Below are 22895 nucleotides of genomic sequence, written 5' to 3'. Positions count from 1 at the left end.
CCAATAATAAAAAAGATTCCCAATTCGGCAGCGGAGCCCCTGTTTTTCAGGAGTTGGCTTCCAAAAGTGTGCATGCTCATGGTTTGTCGCTTCCAACATCTAGGGGTGACCAGAATGTGTGGATGGGTTACCACGAGAAACACCATGGGGAGTCATGCCACACAGTCCATTTAGGGCACAGACTAAGTGGTTTTTCCCATCCAGCCTCTGAGAAAGAAATGCCCTCATTTTGGCTCAGGCTTATCAACAGTAGGGTGATTAGCAGACATTCTCCCATTTTGACATTTTATTCTCATGCTCATGCTACCTATTTGTTGATTTTACTATTCTGCCATTGGATCTTAAATTCGTACCATTTTGCATTCTAAACCACTGCCAACCAGCTCTGTGTAGCTCTGCTCACTGTACCTGACTCATCGTCCGAAGAAGTATGCTTGGTGTACACAAAAGCTTACATTCTGAATAAAACTTTGTTAAGCAAAACTTGCGTCCCTGTTAGGGGAGAAACGAGACAGATAGATCAACGGATGAGAGCCAGTTTGGTGTGGTGGTTAAGTGTGCGGACTCTTATCTGGGAAAACCGGGTTTGATACCCCACTCCTCCACTTGCAGCTGCTGGAATGGCCTTGGGTCAGCCAGAGCTCTGGCAGAGGTTGTCCTTGAAAGGGCAGCTTCTGGGGAGAGTTCTCTCAGCTCCACCCACTTCACAGGGTGTCTGTTGTGGGGCAGGAAGGGAAAGGAGATTGTGAGCCTCTCTGAGACGCTTTGGAGTGGAGCGCGGGATATAAATCCAATATCTTCATCTACCTCACAGGGTGTCTGTTGTGGGGGAGGAAAGTAAAGGAGATTGTGAGCCGCTCTGAGTCTCTGGCCTTGAAAGGGCAGCTTCTGGGAGAGCTCTCTCAGCCCCACCCAACTCACAGGGTGTCTGTTGTGGGGGAGGAAGGGAAAGGAGATTGTGAGCCGCTCTGAGACTCGGAGTGGAGAGTGAGATATAAATCTGATGTCATCGTCTTCATCCTCGTCATCACAGCTAGGGCAAAACCAAAAGAACGCAGCTGTCTCTCAGTGACAACCTGTTCCAACCAGAAAAACCAATACTGGTTGCGTTTCTCACTCTCTTTTCAAGAAACTCTTTTTCGGCCTGAAGAGGCCAGGGTAAGCTACAGTAACGCAATACCAAACTGACCAGCCTGGAATGGCTCGCTCGCATAAGACACCTTTTCTTGCTTGTCCGTCCAGCTAATAAACACATCAAGAGGTGGACAGAAAGGCCGTCGGCTTTCAGATAAACCCTCTGGTCACAGGATTTAAAAGTGCCTAAATGGGGAGGGGATTGGAAGGGGGGCTGGTCAGAAGGAAGCCGACCGCTGAAGCCGGACAAACAGAAAGGTCAGATCCGTCTGACAACCGGGAAATCTGGCTTCCCAAGGAATAATACAAATGCAGCGGAGGCAGAACAAAGCCAGTCACGGGGGACGGGGGGGGGGGGAGCAAATTTCAAGCCCTAATCCCTTTCTTTTACAGCTGATGAGTTTCTTGTAAGCTTCGTCCAAGCTTCCGCATAAGACAGCACGCAAAGACAAAAGCACATGAACTTGCCTTACACTGAACCAGAGCGTCATTCCACTGAGGTCAGAGTAGCCCAGGGGTGGCAAAACTGTGGCTCGGGAGCCACGTGTGGCTCTTTCACACATATTGTGTGGCTCTTGAAGCCCCCGCCGCTCTGTCGGCTGGCTTGGAGAAGGCATTTGTCTCTTTAAAGCACTTCTTCAAGCCGAGCCAGACGGTGGCTTGGAGAATGCATTTAAAGTTAAAGTTGCTTTTTTTCTACCACTCCCTCCCCATCTATTTGCCTTCCTCCCTCCCTCCCTGGTATAGCCTACTCAGACTGGCAGCAGCTTTCCCAACACCTACTGCCAAATCATTTAAGAAGAACAAAAAGACTGCAGATTTATACCCCACCCTTCTCTCTGAAGCGGCCCATGGCACAGAGTGGCAAAGCAGCCGTACTGCAGTACTGTGATCTGAACTCTCTGCTCATGACCTGAGTTCTATCCCAGCGAAAGCTGGTTCAGGTAGCTGGCCCAAGGCTGACTCAGCCCTCCATCCTTCCGAGGTTGGTAAAATGAGTACCTAGTTTGCTGGGGGGAAAGTGTAAAAGACTGAGGAAGGCAATGGCAAACCAGCCCGTAAAAAGTCTGCCGTGAAAACGTTGCGAAAGCAATGTCACCCCAGAGTTGGAAACAACTGGTACTTGAACAGGGGACCTTTCTGTTCCTTCTCTCTGAATCAGAGACTCAGAGTGGCTCACAATCTCCTTTCCCTTCCTCCCCCACAACAGACACCCTGTGAGGTAGATGAAGATATTGGATTTATATCCCGCCCTCCACTCCGAAGAGTCTCAGAGCGGCTCACAATCTCCTTTCCCTTCCTCTCCCACAACAGACACCCTGTGAGGTGGGTGGGGCTGGAGAGGGCTCTCACAGCAGCTGCCCTTTCAAGGACAACCTCTGCCAGAGCTATGGCTGACCCAAGGCCATTCCAGCAGGTGCAAGCGGAGGAGTGGGGAATCAAAACTGGTTCTCCCAGATGAGTCCGGACACTTAACCACGACACCAAACTGGCTCTCCAATAATAAAAAAGATTCCCAATTCGGCAGCGGAGCCCCTGTTTTTCAGGAGTTGGCTTCCAAAAGTGTGCATGCTCATGGTTTGTCGCTTCCAACATCTAGGGGTGACCAGAATGTGTGGATGGGTTACCACGAGAAACACCATGGGGAGTCATGCCACACAGTCCATTTAGGGCACAGACTAAGTGGTTTTTCCCATCCAGCCTCTGAGAAAGAAATGCCCTCATTTTGGCTCAGGCTTATCAACAGTAGGGTGATTAGCAGACATTCTCCCATTTTGACATTTTATTCTCATGCTCATGCTACCTATTTGTTGATTTTACTATTCTGCCATTGGATCTTAAATTCGTACCATTTTGCATTCTAAACCACTGCCAACCAGCTCTGTGTAGCTCTGCTCACTGTACCTGACTCATCGTCCGAAGAAGTATGCTTGGTGTACACAAAAGCTTACATTCTGAATAAAACTTTGTTAAGCAAAACTTGCGTCCCTGTTAGGGGAGAAACGAGACAGATAGATCAACGGATGAGAGCCAGTTTGGTGTGGTGGTTAAGTGTGCGGACTCTTATCTGGGAAAACCGGGTTTGATACCCCACTCCTCCACTTGCAGCTGCTGGAATGGCCTTGGGTCAGCCAGAGCTCTGGCAGAGGTTGTCCTTGAAAGGGCAGCTTCTGGGGAGAGTTCTCTCAGCTCCACCCACTTCACAGGGTGTCTGTTGTGGGGCAGGAAGGGAAAGGAGATTGTGAGCCTCTCTGAGACGCTTTGGAGTGGAGCGCGGGATATAAATCCAATATCTTCATCTACCTCACAGGGTGTCTGTTGTGGGGGAGGAAAGTAAAGGAGATTGTGAGCCGCTCTGAGTCTCTGGCCTTGAAAGGGCAGCTTCTGGGAGAGCTCGCTCAGCCCCACCCACCTCACAGGGTGTCTGTTGTGGGGGAGGAAGGGAAAGGAGATTGTGAGCCGCTCTGAGACTCGGAGTGGAGAGCGAGATATAAATCTGATGTCATCGTCTTCATCCTCGTCATCACAGCTAGGGCAAAACCAAAAGAACGCAGCTGTCTCTCAGCGACAACCTGTCCCAACCAGAAAAACCAATACTGGTTGCGTTTCTCACTCTCTTTTCAAGAAACTCTTTTTCGGCCTGAAGAGGCCAGGGTAAGCTACAGTAACGCAATACCAAACTGACCAGCCTGGAATGGCTCGCTCGCATAAGACACCTTTTCTTGCTTGTCCGTCCAGCTAATAAACACATCAAGAGATGGACAGAAAGGCCGTCAGCTTTCAGATAAACCCTCTGGTCACAGGATTTAAAAGTGCCTGTTAAAAATAAAATGGGGAGGGGATTGGAAGGCGGACTGTTCAGAAGGAAGCCGACCGCTGAAGCCGGACAAGCAGAAAGGTCAGATCCGTCTGACAACCGGGAAATCTGGCTTCCCAAGGAATAATACAAATGCAGCGGAGGCAGAACAAAGCCAGTCATGGGTGACCGGGGGGGGGGGGGGAGCAAATTTCAAGCCCTAATCCCTTTCTTTTACAGCTGATGAGTTTCTTGTAAGCTTCGTCCAAGCTTCCGCATAAGACAGCACGCAAAGACAAAAGCACATGAACTTGCCTTACACTGAACCAGAGCGTCATTCCACTGAGGTCAGAGTAGCCCAGGGGTGGCAAAACTGTGGCTCGGGAGCCACGTGTGGCTCTTTCACACATATTGTGTGGCTCTTGAAGCCCCCGCCGCTCTGTCGGCTGGCTTGGAGAAGGCATTTGTCTCTTTAAAGCACTTCTTCAAGCCGAGCCAGACGGTGGCTTGGAGAATGCATTTAAAGTTAAAGTTGCTTTTTTTCTACCACTCCCTCCCCATCTATTTGCCCTCCTCCCTCCCTCCCTGGTATAGCCTACTCAGACTGGCAGCAGCTTTCCCAACACCTACTGCCAAATCATTTAAGAAGAACAAAAAGACTGCAGATTTATACCCCACCCTTCTCTCTGAAGCGGCCCGTGGCACAGAGTGGCAAAGCAGCCGTACTGCAGTACTGTGATCTGAACTCTCTGCTCACGACCTGAGTTCTATCCCAGCGAAAGCTGGTTCAGGTAGCTGGCCCAAGGTTGACTCAGCCTTCCATCCTTCCGAGGTTGGTAAAATGAGTACCTAGTTTGCTGGGGGGAAAGTGTAAAAGACTGAGGAAGGCAATGGCAAACCAGCCCGTAAAAAGTCTGCCGTGAAAACGTTGCGAAAGCAATGTCACCCCAGAGTTGGAAACAACTGGTGCTTGAACAGGGGACCTTTCCGTTCCTTCTCTCTGAATCAGAGACTCAGAGCGGCTTACAATCTCCTATATCTTCTCCCCCCCACAACAGACACCCTGTGAAGTGGGTGGGGCTGAGAGAGCTCTGACAGAAACTGCCCTTTCAAGGACAGCTCTGCGAGAGCTATGGCTAACCCAAGGCCATTCCAGCAGCTTCAAGTGGAGGAGTGGGGAATCAAACCCGTTTCTCCCATATAAGAGTCCGCGCACTTAACCACTATACCAAACTGGTTCTGGAGATGTTGCCGGGGATTGAACCTGGGACCTTCTGCATTCAAAGCAGATGTTCTACCACTGAGCAACAGCCCCTCCCTAAAGCAAAGCACGGTGCTTAACTGCTTGGCACTACATCAAGAAAGTCGATTGTACAAAGAAGGGGCCTCTTCTTGTAACTGGGGTGTTCAGCCTGACTTGGAAAACACCATCCTCGTGACCCACGTTATCCTGGCTGTGGAATTCACATCTGTTTTGCCCACTTTCAGAAGTGGAATTAAAGTATGGAAGCGGGTGGAAAGAGAGAAAGAATAGTCTGTCTGGATGGTATTTTGGGGGAAATGCTATTGCCTTCCTATGGCACCCGAGAGGTTTGTGCACTAGGCTTCCAAGTGCCAACCCGGAAATCCATCTTTTAAACTATTAAGTGGGAGAGGAAGTGGCCACAGCACCTCCCTGGCGGGCCTTCCTCAGTCCCTTGTAGGCCCACTAAGCTCCCTAGACTGCAATCCACCACATCATTACCTGACATTAAACAAAACATAATAGCCACAGCAGAAGACACAGCGGATGCAACTCGAAAGAGAGTAAGTGTTATTACGGCAGGATTCTCTAATCGGCTCGACAAACGCTGGTCCAAGCAAGATCCCAGCAGGAGCAAAAGCCTCAGCCTGTGCCCGCCAAGAACTCCGGAAGCAATCCATCTTGTAAGGACCGGCTCACCCACATGTGAAATTGAGACAACTCGGGGAAGGGAGCGTGGCCCTTTACCAGCCCTCTCCAGCATGTTGGGAACTGAAGACAAAGTCAGGACTCCGCTGGAATTTGGGAGTAGCCAACTAACTGCGAAATGCATACTTCATAACAGTTCGTAGCAGAAGGCTGTAAAAAAACAAAGAGCAGGGGTGGAGAGGGAGCTGAGTCAGGGCGCTGCAAGGCCGCAGGGAGGGGCCACGGCTCAGTAGTAGAGTATCAGTCTGACATGCAGAAGGTCCCACGTTCAATCCCCGGCATTTCCAGTTAAAAGGAACCAGGCAGGAGGTGATGTGAGAAGACCTCTGCCTGAGACCTGAGAGACCTATGTAAATGAACAAACAGCAGGGGTGGAGAGGGAGCTGAGTCAGGGCGCTGCAAGGCAGCAGGGAGGGGCCACGGCTCAGTAGTAGAGTATCAGTCTGACATGCAGAAGGTCCCACGTTCAATCCCCGGCATTTCCAGTTAAAAGGAACCAGGCAGGAGGTGATGTGAGAAGACCTCTGTCTGAGACCTGAGAGACCTATGTAAATGAACAAACAGCAGGGGTGGAGAGGGAGCTGAGTCAGGGCACTGCAAGGCAGCAGGGAGGGGCCGTGGCTCAGTGGTAGAGCATCTGTTTGGCATGCAGAAAGTCCCAGGTTCAATCCCCAGCAGCATCTCCAGTTAAAAGGAACGAGGCAAGTAGGTGATGGAGAAAAGACCTCTGCCTGAGACCCTGGAGAGCTGCTGCCAGTCTGAGTAGTAAACACTGATGAATGAAGGGCCTGATTCAGCAGAAGGCAGCTTCACATGACTCTGGAAGCTGGTTCCAGTACATTTCTAGCCTTTTCTTCCACGGAGCTCAGAGTGGTAAATGCGGTTCCTCATTTTATCCTTACAGTAGTCCTACTAGGCCAAAAGAGACAGCGTCTGGTCAAAGGTCAACCAGTAAGACCTTGCCAAGAGTACTGTGTTCCGTTTTGGGCATCACATTTTAAGAAGGATCTAGACAAGCTGGAACAGGTCCAGAGGAGGGTGACGAAGATGGTGAGGGGTCTGGAGACCAAGTCCTACGAGGAAAGGTTGAAGGAGCTGGGCATGTTTAGCCTGGAGAGGAGGCAGCTGAAAGCTGATAGGATCACTATCTTCAAGCACTTGAAGGGCTCTCATAAAGAGGACGGGGTGGAATTGTTTTCTGTGGCCCGAGAAGGTAGGATCAGAACCAATGGATTAAAATTAAATCAAAAGAGTTTCTGGCTCAACATTAGGAAGAACTTCCTGACCGTTAGAGCGGTTCCTCAGTGGAACAGGCTTCCTCGGGAGGTAGTGGGCTCTCCTTTCTTGGAGGTTTTTAAACAGAGGCTAGATGGCCATCTGACAGCGATGAAGATCCTGTGAATTTAGGGGGAGGTGTTTGTGAGTTTCCTGCATTGTGCAGGGGGTTGGACTAGATGACCCTGGAGGCCCCTTCCAACTCTATGATTCTATGACTCTAAGCTTCATAACCAAGTCAAGGTCAGAACCGAGGTACTAATCATACACCCTAATCAACACATCACAGTGGAGGAAAAGATGCATACAGCTAATATTTAAAAATTAAGGATTTGTGATGCGGGACCAAGTGCAAGAGAAATTACTAAAGGGACTATGAAACTCTTTCAGAGGTCGATCAAGAGCCCTTAACGAAACAGTTCTCTCCGATCTACTCGCATGTCTTTAATTTCTAAACCATTTATCTGCCACCTTTCCACCTTGCAAAACACAAGGTGGCTGATAATGTAAACAAACAATAATCATGAAAATTAGATTACAAAAAGCTTAAAAATTAAAACCAATAACCAGGACCGAAAATGCATGAAAAGATCACAAATTAAAATCTCAATTAGGATTGCCAATAATTTTTTTTTAAAAAAACCCTAAATTAGTCAAATGCAGTCCTAAATATAACACGTTCCAGCTTGCAGTCTATGTCATGATCAGACACGGACGTCAACGAGGAAGAGCTTTTCCAATAATTGCTCTATGTGGCAGCAGCCCTCCCTTTGCACATTAGCATCAGGTTGGTGTAGTGGTTAAGTGCACAGACTCTTATCTGGGAGAACCGGGTTTGATTCCTCACTCCTCCACTTGCAGCTGCTGGAATGGCCATGGGTCAGCCATAACTCTGGCAGAGGTTGTCCTTGAAAGGGCAGCTGCTGTGAGAGCCCTCTCCAGCCCCACCCACCTCCCAGGGTGTCTGTTGTGGGGGAGGAATGTAAAGGAGATTGTGAGCCACTCTGAGACTCTTCAGAGTGAAGGATGGGATATAAATCCAATATCTTCTACCTCACAGGGTGCCTGTTGCGGAGGAGGAAGGGAAAGGAGATTGTGAGCCCCTCTAAGACTCTTCGGAGTGGAGGGCAGGATATAAATCCAATATCTTCATCTACCTCACAGGGTGTCTGTTGTGGGGGAGGAAGGTAAAGGAGATTGTGAGCTGCTCTGAGACTCTTCGGAGTGGAGGGCGGGATATAAATCCAATATCTTCATCTACCTCACAGGGTGTCTGTTGTGGGAGAGGAAGGTAAAGGCGATTGTGAGCTGCTCTGAGACTCTTCGGAGTGGAGGGCGGGATATAAATCCAATATCTTCTTCATCTTCTTGAACTGTGGGACCACTGCAAGCCATTGCTTTCAAGGGCCATTTCTGAGGCTGGGGTGGGGAGAAGCAGCTGAATCGAAGGATAAACTGCAGGGCAGAATCCACATGCCACGTAATATCAGCCCCCTTCAACAGCAGCTGTAGTCTAAAACAGAGGTCCCCAACCCCTGGGCCATGGACCAGATACCGGTTGTGGCCTGTTGGTGACTGGGCCGTGAGTTGTATAATTATTTCATTATATATTACAATGCAAGACGACTACGACATTGGATTTATATCCTGCCCTCCACTCTGAGTCTCAGAGCGGCTCACAATCTCCTTTATCTCCCTCCCCCACAAAAGACACCCTGTGAGGTGGGTGGGGCTGAGAGAGCTCTCCCAAAAGCTGCCCTTTCAAGGACAACTCCTACGAGAGTCATGGCTGACCCAAGGCCATTCCAGCAGCTGCAAGTGGAGGAGTAGGGAATCAAACCCGGTTCTCCCAGATAAGAGCCCGCACACTTAACCACTACACCAAACGAATAGAAATAAAGCGCACAATTGTCATTCCGAAACCATTGCCCCCTCCCCACCCCACCTTCGTCTGTGGAAAAATTGACTTCCACAAAACCGGTCCTTGGTACCTTGCCTTGAAAACTCTAGCAGGGGTGCCAAACCCATTTGTTATGAGGGGCAGATCTGACATAAATGAGACCTTGTTGGGCCAGGCCGGGTGTTCCATAAAATGTAATACCAGGTAGCGGAAATACAGACAAACACGATTAAAGATTTTGTCTCTCCCATGTGATTGAGGGAACTGGGCGAAGGAAGCTCTGGCTCTTTCCCTCCCTCCCCGGGGGATGAGGGGGGTGGGGTGGAGCTTCAGCCAAGAGAAGGAAAAGAGGCTTGGCTCAGTAGCTCTGCTGTGCGATTGAGAGAGCCTGGCAAAGCAAGCTCTCCCTCCTTCCCAAGGGAGGAGCCTCCACAAATAGAGAAAATAAAGGCTTTGCTCTGTAGCTCCTATGCAGTTGAGCAAGCCTGGCAAAGCAAGCTGTGACACATAAAGAAGCAAGGGAGAGGGAGAAGGAAGCAGAATTGCTCGTGGGCCTGATAGGAGAGAGCCAGATTGGTGTGGTGGTGAAGTGCGCGGACTCTTATCTGGGAGAACCAGGTTTGATTCCCCACTCCTCCACTTGCACCTGCTGGAATGGCCTTGGATCAGCAATAGCTCTGTGAGAGTTGTCTTTGAAAGAACAGCTTTTGGGAGAGCTCTCTCAGCCCCACCCACCTCACAGGGTGTCTGTTGTGGAGGGAGAAGATATAGGAGATTGTAAGAAGAAGATGAAGATGATATTGGATTTATATCCCGCCCTCCACTCCAAAGAGTCTCAGAGCGGCTCACAATCTCCTTTCCCTTCCTCCACTACAACAGACACCCCTGTGAGGTGGGTGGGGCTGGAGAGGGCTCTCACAGCAGCTGCCCTTTCAAGGACAACCTCTGCCAGAGCTACGGCTGACCCAAGGCCATGCTAGCAGGTGCAGGAGGAGTGGGGAATCAAACCCTGTTCTCCCAGATAAGACAGCTCTGGCTGACCCAAGGCCATTCCAGCAGCTGCAAGGGGAGGAGTGGGGAATCAAACCCGGTTCTCCCAGATAAGAGAGCTCTGGCTGACCCAAGGCCATTCCAGCAGGTGCAAGTGGAGGAGGGGGGAATCCAACCCGGTTCTCCCAGATAAGAGAGCTCTGGCTGACCCAAGGCCATTCCAGCAGGTGCAAGTGGAGGAGGGGGGAATCCAACCTGGTTCTCCCAGATAAGAGAGCTCTGGCTGACCCAAGGCCATTCCAGCAGGTGCAAGTGGAGGAGGGGGGAATCCAACCCGGTTCTCCCAGATAAGAGAGCTCCGGCTGACCCAAGGCTATTCCAGCAGGTGCAAGTGGAGGAGGGGGGAATCAAACCCGGTTCTCCCAGATAAGAGAGCTCTGGCTGACCCAAGGCCATTCCAGCAGGTGCAAGTGGAGGAGTGGGGAATCCAACCCGGTTCTCCCAGATAAGAGAGCTCTGGCTGACCCAAGGCCATTCCAGCTGCTGCAGGTGGAGGAGTGGGGAATCAAACTCGGTTCTCCCAGATAAGAGAGCTCTGGCTGACCCAAGGCCATCCCAGCAGGTGCAAGTGGAGGAGCGGGGAATCAAACCCGGTTCTCCCAGATAAGAGAGCTCTGGCTGACCCAAGGGCATTCCAGCAGGTGCAAGTGGAGGAGTGGGGAATCAAACCTGGTTATCCCACATAAGAGAGCTCTGGCTGACCCAAGACCATTCCGGCAGCTGCAAGCGGAGGAGGGGGGAATCAAACCCGGTTCTCCCAGATAAGAGAGCTCTGGGTGACCCAAGGCCATTCCAGCAGGTGCAAGTGGAGGAGGGGGGAATCCAACCCGGTTCTCCCAGATAAGAGAGCTCTGGCTGACCCAAGGCCATTCCGGCAGCTGCAAGCGGAGGAGTGGGGAATCAAACCCGGTTCTCCCAGATAAGAGAGCTCTGGCTGACCCAAGGCCATTCCAGCAGGTGCAAGTGGAGGAGGGGGGAATCAAACCCGGTTCTCCCAGATAAGAGAGCTCTGGCTGACCCAAGGCCATTCCAGCAGGTGCAAGTGGAGGAGTGGGGAATCCAACCCGGTTCTCCCAGATAAGAGAGCTCTGGCTGACCCAAGGCCATTCCAGCTGCTGCAGGTGGAGGAGTGGGGAATCAAACTCGGTTCTCCCAGATAAGAGAGCTCTGGCTGACCCAAGGCCATCCCAGCAGGTGCAAGTGGAGGAGCGGGGAATCAAACCCGGTTCTCCCAGATAAGAGAGCTCTGGCTGACCCAAGGGCATTCCAGCAGGTGCAAGTGGAGGAGTGGGGAATCAAACCCGGTTATCCCACATAAGAGAGCTCTGGCTGACCCAAGACCATTCCGGCAGCTGCAAGCGGAGGAGGGGGGAATCAAACCCGGTTCTCCCAGATAAGAGAGCTCTGGGTGACCCAAGGCCATTCCAGCAGGTGCAAGTGGAGGAGGGGGGAATCCAACCCGGTTCTCCCAGATAAGAGAGCTCTGGCTGACCCAAGGCCATTCCGGCAGCTGCAAGCGGAGGAGTGGGGAATCAAACCCGGTTCTCCCAGATAAGAGAGCTCTGGCTGACCCAAGGCCATTCCAGCAGGTGCAAGTGGAGGAGTGGGGAATCAAACCCGGTTCTCCCAGATAAGAGAGCTCAGGCTGACCCAAGGCCATTCCAGCAGGTGCAAGTGGAGGAGTGGGGAATCAAACCCGGTTCTCCCAGATAAGAGAGCTCTGGCTGACCCAAGGCCATTCCGGCAGCTGCAAGCGGAGGAGTGGGGAATCAAACCCGGTTCTCCCAGATAAGAGAGGTCTGGCTGACCCAAGGCCATTCCAGCAGGTGCAAGTGGAGGAGGGGGGAATCCAACCCGGTTCTCCCAGATAAGAGAGCTCTGGCTGACCCAAGGCCATTCCGGCAGCTGCAAGCGGAGGAGTGGGGAATCAAACCCGGTTCTCCCAGATAAGAGAGGTCTGGCTGACCCAAGGCCATTCCAGCAGGTGCAAGTGGAGGAGGGGGGAATCAAACCCGGTTCTCCTAGATAAGAGAGCTCTGGCTGACCCAAGGCCATTCCAGCAGGTGCAAGTGGAGGAGGGGGGAATCCAACCCGGTTCTCCCAGATAAGAGAGCTCTGGCTGACCCAAGGCCATTCCGGCAGCTGCAAGTGGAGGAGTGGGGAATCAAACCCGGTTCTCCCAGATAAGAGAGCTCTGGCTGACCCAAGGCCATTCCAGCAGTTGCAAGTGGAGGAGTGGGGAATCAAACCCGGTTCTCCCGGATAAGAGTCCGCACACTTAACCACTACACCAAACTGGCTCTCTGAGCCAGAGCCGCTCTGAGTCTCTGATTCAGGGAGAAGGGCGGGGTATAAATCTGCAGTCTTCTTCTAGGAGCCTCCCGAGGGCCTGATTTGGCCCCAGGCCACACATTTGACATCCCAGCTCTTCAGCATCGTCTGTGACCTGATAACATGTTCCACCACTCTGTCGATGGGTGTTGGGACCCAGTTTCAGTGACTGACTCATGTTTTAACCCAAAAAAACCCAATCCAGAGACGCTGCAGCCTCTTAGTACAGAATCCAACCTCGCACTCTTTCCCCAGCAACCCACTGGGCCTCCTTGCTTTGGCAGCAGGCAGCCCACGTCCTCCCAGATTCTGAAGTTGCTCATCCACCTTCTTCCAGTAAACAGCACACTCCCTTCTCTCTTTGGGCCTTCTCCAACTCTCCCTCCCCCAGACCTCCACCCAGCCTCCTCTCAGAACCCGGCCTCTCAGCCGACATCTCTTTCTACCATCACCCCCTTCTTGCAGCCGTCCTGCTGCGGGGAGGTTCGTAAGAACAGCCGTGCAGGATCAGACCAATAGTCCATCCAGTCTCCCATCTTGTTTCCCACAATGGCCAACCAGATGTCCTCAGAAAGCCCAATCAATTGCCCAGTTAACATAAACTAACGCTCATTAGACCCCAAATTGTGCCACAGAGCCAGTTTGGTGTAGTGGTTAAGTGCGTAGACTCTTATCTGGGAGAACCGGGTTTGATTCCCCACTCCTCCACTTGCACCTGCTAGCATGGCCTTGGGTCAGCCACAGCTCTCGTAGGAGTTGTCCTTGAAAGGGCAGCTGCTGTGAGAGCCCTCTCAGCCCCACCCACCTCACAGGGTGTCTGTTGTGGGGGGAGAAGACATAGGAGATGGTAAGCCGCTCTGAGTCTCTGATCCAGAAAGAAGGGCGGGGTATAAATCTGCAATTCTTCTTCTTCTGCTTCTTTCAATCTACTAACAAAATCTTCAGGGTTTTGCATACTAATCCACCTACGACTCTCTCTATATTTAGGACCGTTTGCCATTCCATTCCATTGTCTGATGAAGTGTGCTTCTAGCACACGAAAGCTTACATTCTGAATAAAACTTTGCGGGTCTCAAAGGTGATGCTTGACTCCTACTTTGTTCTATTGCCCGTTAGTTTCATCGGGTACACCCAAATTCTACATGAACACACAAAAAGCTGCCTTAAACCGGAGAGCCGGTTTGGTGTAGTGGTTAAGTGTGCAGACTCTTATCTGGGAGAACCGGGTTTGATTCCCCACTCCTCCACTTGCACCTGCTGGAATGGCCTTGGGTCAGCCTGAGCTCTCTTATCTGGGAGAACTGGGTTGGATTCCCCACTCCTCCACTTGCAGCTGCTAGTATGGCCTTGGGTCAGCCATAGCTCTGGCAGAGGTTGTCCTTGAAAGGGCAGCTGCTGTGAGAGCCCTCTCCAGCCCCACCCACTTCACAGGGTGTCTGTTGTGGGGGAGGAAGGTAAAGGAGATTGTGAGCCGCTCTGAGACTCTTCAGAGTGGAGGGCGGGATATAAATCCAATATCATCTTCTAAACTGAATCAGACCCTTCTTGGTTCATCAAAGTCAGTATTGCCTACTCAGACTGGCAGCAGCTCTCCAGGATCTCAGGCAGAGATCTTTCACCTAATGCAGAGCTATCCACCCCACAGCCCAAGATCTTGTCCACACAAAATACTACCCAGAAGAGGACCCCCCCCCCTCCGTCCAATATGTGTGCTTCCTGTCTTTGGTACCCAGACGTAGAACTCTGCAGTTATCCTCGTTGGATTGTATCTCGTTCACATTCTACCCATTTCTCCAGTGTGTTCAGATCCGTGGAGACTCAAGCCAGCCAGGCACATGATCCTACTTCTCCCCTTCCCTCCTCCTTCAGAATTCATACTGAGTCTACGCATGTGGGCACACTGCCCACCTCAAGGGTACCAGGGAAAAAGACTGGCCAGAGTCAAGCTGCTCCGTCACAATGGCGAAATTATTTGCTACCAGGCCGATGAATTAGCCCAGCAATAATGCTCTGTATTCTTGGTGCTTGGAGGGCGGGGCCACAATGGGAGGTCTTCTAGTGTCCTGTCCCCACTGGTTGACCTCCTGTGGCACCTGGTTTTTTGGCCACTGTGTGACAAAGAGTGTTGGACTGGATGGGCCATTGGCCTGATCTGACATGGCTTCTCTTATGTGTGACACAGAGTTTTGGACTGGATGGGTCATTAGCCTGATCCAACATGGCTTCTCTTATGTGTGACACAGAGTGTTGGACTGGATGGGTCATTAGCCTGATCCAACATGGCTTCTCCTAGATTCTTATGTGTCCCACTGGCCTGATCCAACATGGCTTCTCTTAGGTTCTTATGTGTGAAACAGTGTGTTGGACTGGATGAGCCACTGGCCTGATCCAACATGGCTTCTCTTAGGTTCTTATGTGACACAGAGTGTTGGACTGGATGGGCCATTGGCCTGATCCAACATGGCTTCTCTTATGTTCCTATGTGTGACACCGAGTGTTGGACTGGATGGGCCATTGGCCTGATCCAACATGGCTTCTCTTAGGTTCTTATGTGACACAGAGTGTTGGACTGGATGGGCCATTGGCCTGATCCAGCATGGCTTCTCTTATGTTCTTATGTGACACAGAGTGTTGGACTGGATGGGCCACTGGCCTGATCCAACATGGCTTCTCTTAGGTTCTTATGTGACACAGAGTGTTGGACTGGATGAGCCACTGGCCTGATCCAACATGGCTTCTCTTAGGTTCTTATGTGACACAGAGTGTTGGACTGGATGGGCCATTGGCCTGATCCAGCATGGCTTCTCTTATGTTCTTATGTGACACAGAGTGTTGGACTGGATGGGCCATTGGCCTGATCCAGCATGGCTTCTCTTAGGTTCTTATGTGTGACACAGAGTGTTGGACTGGATGGGCCACGAGCCTGATCCAACATGGCTTCTCTTAGGTTCTTATGTGTGACACAGAGTGTTGGACTGGAGGGGCCACGGGCCTGATCCAACATGGCTTCTCTTAGGTTCTTATGTGTAACACAGAGTGTTGGACTGGATGGGCCACGGGCCTGATCCAACATGGCTTCTCTTAGGTTCTTATGTGTGACACAGAGTGTTGGACTGGAGGGACCATTGGCCTGATCCAGCATGGTTTCTCTTAGGTTCTTATGTGTGACACAGAGTGTTGGACTGGATGGGCCTGAGCCTGATCCAACATGGCTTCTCTTAGGTTCTTATGTGTGACACAGAGTGTTGGACTGGATGGGCCTGAGCCTGATCCAACATGGCTTCTCTTAGGTTCTTATGTGTGACACAGAGTGTTGGACTGGATGGGCCACTGGCCTGATCCAACATGGCTTCTCTCAGGTTCTTATGTGTGACACAGAGTGTTGGACTGGATGGGCCACGGGCCTGATCCAACAAGGCTTCTCTTAGGTTCTTATGTGTGACACAGAGTGTTGGACTGGAGGGGCCACGGGCCTGATCCAACAAGGCTTCTCTTAGGTTCTTAAATTCTCAAAATTCTCCTAACAAGGCCAGAACCAACTCACCCTCATGGATACCAGCCTAGCCTCCCTGGTGGGCTCAATCACGCGCCACAAGCACCCAAAACTGCAGAAAGTCTCGGGTTCAATCCCGGGCATCTGCAGTTATAAAGACTAAGCAGAAGGTGATATGAAAGACCTCAGTCTGTGACCCTGGAGATCTGCTGCCAGTCTGAGTAGGCAATACTGATTGCAATGGACTGAGGGTCTGATTCTGGGGAAGGCCGCTTCATGTGTTCTAAAGGCCAAACAGGAAACAAGAAACAAAAGCATCCGGAAAGCATACAAACTCTGTAGACAGAGCAGAACTAAGAGGAAACAGCAAGGGATACTTAATTCAGCCCCGGGGGAGGCCAGTTTGCAGAACATACATGATGGTCCAGCCAAATACCTGCAGTGGAGGAGGGCATTATTATTATTTGGCTATTATAAATATTATTATGTAATTATCAGTATATTATAATGCTATTTATTATCAGTTATTTTTATTTACCAAAATTCAAAATGGATTGCAGTGTGTGCAATCAACAGGTTGGGACATCCAATAGACAGTGCAATAGAATTGGGAGTAGAGATGAAAAAGAAGACGACATTGGATTTATATACCGCTCTATACTCTGAATCTCAGAAGAGTCACCATCTCCTTTACCTTCCCTGCCCCCGCAACAGATACCCTGTGAGGTGAGTGGGGCTGAGAGAGCTTTCACAGAAGCTGCCCTTTCAAGGACAACTCCTATGAGAGCTATGGCTAGCCCAAGGGCATTCCAGCAGCTGCATGTGGAGGAGCGGGGAATCAAACCCGGTACTCCCAGATAAGAGTCTGCACACTTAACCGCTACATCAAACTGGTTCTCTGGGCACGGAACACAAGAACGGTTGTTTGTTTCATTTTGTGGTTCATCGGTTTGTCCCAATCAGTGGTTTGTTTTGTTTTGTGGTGTTTTTTTTTTAAATTCTGAACAAATTGCGGTTTGTTGGTTTGTTTGATTCGGGAGGGCTAGAAAGCACCAGTACGCCATGAACATCTCCAGCATGATGACATCACCCAGCAGTGATGCTATTACGCCGGGCACGGGGTACAACAGCATCATTTCCAGGTGACGTCCTCACGCCGATCACATCGTGGCATGGACGGAGGATCCCCCACAGACAACAACGCAAACGGCATGACACACGAATGGGCTATTTTGGGCACGAATCGCGATTCGTATTTTGATTGGTGCCAGTCCATAGTTTGGAGTACAGAAATCTGAGATCTCTAACAGCTGAACCAAAGCATGAACTTTTAGAACACGATACTTTGAGTAGCACAGAAATGTCCTAGTCTGAAGCAGACTTACAGCCATGGGCACCAATACGATAGTGTTGGCTTCGGTCACTACCGATTCAGCTTTCTGACCAGTAAAAGGGTAAAGGTCGTCCCCTGTGCAAGCACCAGTCATTTCCGACTCTGGGGTGACGCTGCTTTCACAACGGCTTCACGGCAGACTTTTTACGGGGTGGTTTGCCATTGCCTTCCCCAGTCATCTACGCTTTCCCCCCAGCAAGCTGGGGACTCATTTTACCGACCTCGGAAGGATGGAAGGCTGAGTCAACCTCGAGCCGGCTACCTGAACCAGCTTCCGCTGGGATCGAACTCAGGTCGTGAGCAGAGGGCTCCGACTGCAGTACTGCAGCTTTACCACTCTGCGCCACGGTAGAACCCTATTTACCTGTGCAAAAAAGCTCTCCTGAATAATTCCATTTTACACAGTTTGCAGAAAGCCACAAGGGGGTTACTTCCCAGCAAAGCTTTTTCTGTAGAAAAGCCCAGCAGGGACTCATTTGCATATTAGGCCACACCCTTTGACATCATCATTGTTTAACATATGGCTTTTTGTAGGAAAGGCCCAGCAGGAACTCATTTGCATATTAGGCCACACCCTCTGGTGGTGCCATTGTTCATCACATGGCTTTTTTGTAGGAGAAGCCCAGCAGGAACTCATTTGCATATTAGGCCACACCCCGGATGCCAAGCCAACTGGCGCTGCGTTCCTGTGTGCTCCTGCTCAAAAAAAGCCGAGCTTCCTAGCCTCAACAGGCAGTACAGAGTTGGTCTTTACACAGTGCATGTCAGCTTCAGTAAGCCCATTTTACAGACAGAAAAACTAAGGCTGAAGTTGTGGAGCTTGCCAAGGTGAAGCAAGGAGACCTTGGTCGACCCACAGCTTCTTAGCCCCTAGTGCTGGGGTGTCAAACAGGCAGCCCGAAGGCCAGATCAGGCAACCGGCGGGCTCCTATCAGGCCCGCAAGCAACTCACTGTCACCCGCTTCCTTCTGTCTGTCTTGCTTCCTTCTGCATCACAGCTTGTTTTGACAGGTCTGCTCAACTGCACAAGAGGTACAGAGCAAAGCCTCTATTTTTTTTCATTGGCTGACCAGCACATGAAGTGCCTTATGTACAAAAGCTCGCAATGCCCAGCCATTTCATGTTTTCTCCTGGGTCTTAGGCTCAAAGCATTGACCATGAGATTTCTGTAACGAATGTCAATAAATCAAAAGTAGGTTTGCAGCTTACAGATACGCACCTAAACACCACCTGAGCTCAAGATTGCTAAAGCACCCAAACATTGTCTCCAGATTTTATGTTATCAGAAACGGTTAAATCAGCAAAATACCACCAGAGTGCTCATCTTTTACGTATGTTTTAAGTTTTTTTTTTAAATCTTTAATTGTGTCTGTGTCCTTTGTAAAGTTTCTGTCTCTGCTACGTGGCATAACCTTTTTTGACACGCATGGCCCGGCCCGGATCCAGCCCTTGTAAGAAATGAATTTGGCACCCCTCCCCTAGTGCCTCACATCCTAACCTGGAAACAGAAGTGGAATTCCAACTCAAGAAAAGTCGAGAAGATGTGGCCGCTGCTTCCAATTCACCACAAACCAAACTCTGCACAAGACTCATGGACATAAGACCATCAGAAGAGTGCTGCTGGGTCAGACCAGGAAGAGTCCCCCTAGTCCAGCCCCACTAGACCAACCGCGGTACTGGTCCGCAGCCCATTTACAAGTGGGCTGCACACCCCTCCGCGCAGCCTCGTTCCCCCCCCCACACACACACAGCCTCGCCATCCCCCGTTTATACCACTTTAAGGTTGGAGAAGGTGCCATGAAGTGCTTTCCAGGCTGACCTCCCCTGCCAACAACAGGGCATGGAGGCTGAGACCTTCCCCTGAGAAGAACATCAGAAGAGCCCTGCTGGGTCAGACCAGGGAGGGTCCCTCTAGTCCAGCATCCGGGCTCACACAGTGGCCACCCAGTTCCTCTGGAGGGCCAACAACAGGGCAGAGAGGCCGAGGCCTTCCCCTGAGAAGAACCTCAGAAGAGCCCTGCTGGGTCAGACCAGTGAGGGTCCATCAAGTCCAGCCTCCTGTCTCACACAGCGGCCACCCAGTTCCTCTGGAGGGCCAACAACAGGGCAGAGAGGCCGAGGCCTTCCCCTGAGAAGAACATCAGAAGAGCCCTGCTGGATCAGACCAGTGAGGGTCCATCTAGTCCAGCCTCCTGTCTCACACAGTGGCCAAATAGTTCATCTGGAGGGCCAACAACAGGGCAGAGAGGCCAAGGCCTTCATAAGAACATCAGAAGAGCCCTGCTGTATCAGACCAGGGAGGGTCCATCTAGTCCAGCCTCCTGTCTCACACAGGGGCCAACCAGTTCCTCTGAAGGGCCAAGAAAAGAGCAGAGAGGCCAAGGCCTTCTCCTGATAAGAACATACAAGCCCTACTAGATCAGACCAGGAGGGTCCATCTAGTCCAGCATCCTGTCTCACTCAGGGGCCAGCCAGTTCCTCTGGAGGGTCAGCAACAGGGCAGAGAGGCCGAGGCCTTCCCCTGAGAAGAACATCAGAAGAGCCCTGCTGGATCAGACCAGGGAGGGTCCATCTAGTCCAGCCTCCTCTCTCACCCAGTGTCCAGCCCATTCCTCTGGAGGGCCAGCAACAGGGCACAAAAGTCGAAGCCTTGCACAGATGTTGCCCCCTGGCTCTGGGAGTCAAAGGATTAGTACCTCTGAATGGGGAGGTTCCCCTCAGCTCCCGTAGCGAGTACCCGTTGACAGACTTATCCTCCACGACTCTCTCCAATCCCCCTTTAAAGCCGTTTATCCCTGTAGCCCTCACCACCTCCTCTGGCGGCCAATTCCAACGGTCTACCCCCATCTTTTCTTGCCGTTTACCGAGAGCAAGTCATAAGCTCGATGCACCCCCCCCCGCCCCCCCAACAATAACCTGGTTAATTGTGCCCACCTGGTCTTCCATCCTTCCACCAGAAGGCACAAGAGATGACTACGCTTTGCTTCCTCCCCATCACCCCGAAAGACCACAAACAGCTGGGGTCACATCGCAGGGCCTCCAGTATTCCACTGCTAAAGCGCCCTGGAGAGGTGACCCACCCAATCAGACAAGTGCCAAGAGAACTCAGCACCACCCCCACTCATCCCAGGCCCCCAGCCCCCCTCCGCCCCCCTGTGACCCATTCCTCTACAGCAGGGGTGGCCACACGATGCGGCTCTTTCACACATATTGTGCGGCTGATCCAACATGGCATCTCTTAAGTTCTCTTAGAACCATAGAATTGGAAGGGACCTCGAGGGTCATCTAGTCGAACCCCCTGCACAATGCAGGAAACTCACAAAGACCTCCCCCTAAATTCACAGGATCTTCATCGCTGTCAGATGGCCATCCAGCCTCTGTTTCAAAATCTCCAAGGAAGGAGAGCCCCCCCCCCCCCGAGGAAGCCTGTTCCACTGAGGAACCGCTCTTAACAGTCATAGAATCATAGAATTGGAAATTGGAAGACACCTCCAGGGTCATCTAGTCCAACCTCCTGCACAATGCAGGAAACTCACAAACACCTCCCCTCTAAATTCACAGGATCTTCATCGCTGTCAGATGGTCATCTAGTCTCTGTTTAAAACCTCCAAGAAGGAGAGCCCACCACCTCCCGAGGAAGCCTGTTACACTGAGGAACCCCTCTAAGTGTCAGGAATCATAGAGTTGGAAGGGACCTCCAGGGTCATCTAGCCCAACCCCCTGCACAATGCAGGAAACTCACAAACACCTCCCCCTAAATTCACAGGATCCTCATTGCTGTCAGATGGCCATCGAGCCTCTGTTTAGAAACCTCCAAGGAAGGAGAGCCCGCCACCTCCCGAGGAGGAAGCCTGTTCCACTAAGGAATCGCTCTTAACAGTCATAGAATCACAGAATTGGAAGAGACCGCCAGGGTCATCTAGTCCAACCCCCTGCACAATGCAGGAAACTCACCAACACCTCCCCCTAAATTCACACGATCTTCATTGCTGTCAGATGGCCCTCTAGCCTCTGTTTAGAAACCTCCAAGGAAGCAGAGCCCACCACCTCCCAAGGAGGAAGCCTGTTCCACTGAGGAACCGCTCTAATGGTCAGGAAGTTCTTCCTCATGTTGAGCAGGAAACTCTTCTGATTTAATTCCAATCCATTGGTTCTGGTCCTACCTTCCAGGGCCGCAGAGAACAATTCCACCCCATCCCCTCTGGGACAGCCCTGCAAGGCCTTGAAGATGGCGATCCTATCACCTCTCAGCCGCCTCCTCTCCAGGCTAAACATCCCCAGCTCCTTCAACCTTCCCTCCTAGGGCTTGGTCTCCAGACCCCTCACCCTCTTGAAGCCCCCAGCATCCCGTCGGCTGTGTGGGGGAAGGCGCCCTCTTTAAATCACTTCTCCGAACCCAGCCAAGCCAGCAGCGTGGAGAACGCATCTCGTGTTAAAGTTGCTTTCTTTCTACCTCTCCCCCCCTCTCCTCGTCTGCCCGCCTTCCTTCCTGTCTCGCAGCTCTCAAACACCCGATGTTTATTTTCGGCGGCCCTGTGCGTGAAGCACGTCTGAACACACACACCACCACCACCCCCCGCCGCTCCAGAGCAGCGCGCACGGGCGCCCCGTCCAGGAAAGAAGACGTGCCAAATCCACCCCGTGCGCTTTCCCTCCCTGCGGGCGCTGCCCCCTGGCGCATGTGGGGGGGGGGAGCTGTCCCGGTTCCCGCTGCACGCGCAAAGCCCCCCCCCCCAGGCAGGAGACGCAGGCCGCGGTGGGGGGGGGGACCCTCCTTTGGGGCGCGCCGGGAGCACCCACCGTCGCCTTCCAGCTTCTCGGGGGCGCGGCTCCAGACGATCTGCCTGCTGGGGAGGCGCACCTGGAAGGTCCTGCGCTCGGGCCGCTGCGACTTCTTCTGGTAGAAGAGGGTGAGCACGGCGCCGGCCTCCAGGCACCGCAGCACCCGGCCCGCGTCCCCCCCGACGGCGCCCGGCTCCAGCAGCCCCGAGGGCGCCGCGTCCTCCAGGAAGCCGTTGAGGCTGCCGGCCAGCCTGGAGAGCGCCATGGAGGCCTCAGCGCATGGCCCGGGCCGGCAGCCGCGGGCGGGACAGCCTCCGTCGAGGAAAAGCGACGGCGGGAGCCTCCCCTAGCCGGCCCGGGGAGCCGCGGGGGGGGCAGGGGCGGCCATGGGCAGGCCGAGGAAGGGCGCCTCGCCTTGCAAAGGCGCTCAGGGCCGGCGCGGGGCCTCCGGGGGGCCGGCTCCTTGCATGCCGTCGGGGCGCAACGGGGCCCGGGCTCCGCAGGGCGCGGCGAAGTTTGCAAAGCGCTGCAAAGGAAGGGCAGCCTCCTCCTTCTGCTCCTCTGCGCCCGAGGCGGGGGGAGAGCCCCGGGGGGGCGGGCTCAGATCGCGGCGCTTGCTGCTGGTGCAATGGACGCCCAGAGGAAGCGGCGCGCACACTTGGCCGGAAAGAGCTGCGAAAGGAACCGGAGAGGGAAGGGGAAAAAACCCAGCCTGGATCTTGCAGGAAAGGAGGGGAGGGGGGGAGGGCGAGCAGGGAACGCTGACGCGAGGGGGGGGGGGCTGCCGAG

The 22895-nt window shown here is 52.4% G+C and overlaps 1 protein-coding gene across 1 annotated transcript in view; it reads right to left on the bottom strand.

The window, feature by feature from the left end:
* The window catches only part of LOC132574915 (1-phosphatidylinositol 4,5-bisphosphate phosphodiesterase gamma-1-like), a 156741-nt gene extending 134370 nt beyond the window's left edge, over positions 1 to 22371 (bottom strand). The window contains 1 exon segment of the mRNA XM_060243165.1: positions 22125 to 22371. Coding sequence (XP_060099148.1) covers positions 22125 to 22371 — 247 coding nt within the window.
* Between the last annotated feature and the right edge of the window lie 524 nt (positions 22372 to 22895).

This window comes from Heteronotia binoei, chromosome 7, assembly GCF_032191835.1.
Source record: "Heteronotia binoei isolate CCM8104 ecotype False Entrance Well chromosome 7, APGP_CSIRO_Hbin_v1, whole genome shotgun sequence".
Classification (NCBI taxonomy): Eukaryota; Metazoa; Chordata; class Lepidosauria; order Squamata; family Gekkonidae; genus Heteronotia; species Heteronotia binoei.
Note: the sequence above shows the minus strand (reverse complement) of the source record. Positions and strands in the feature narration are given on the sequence as shown.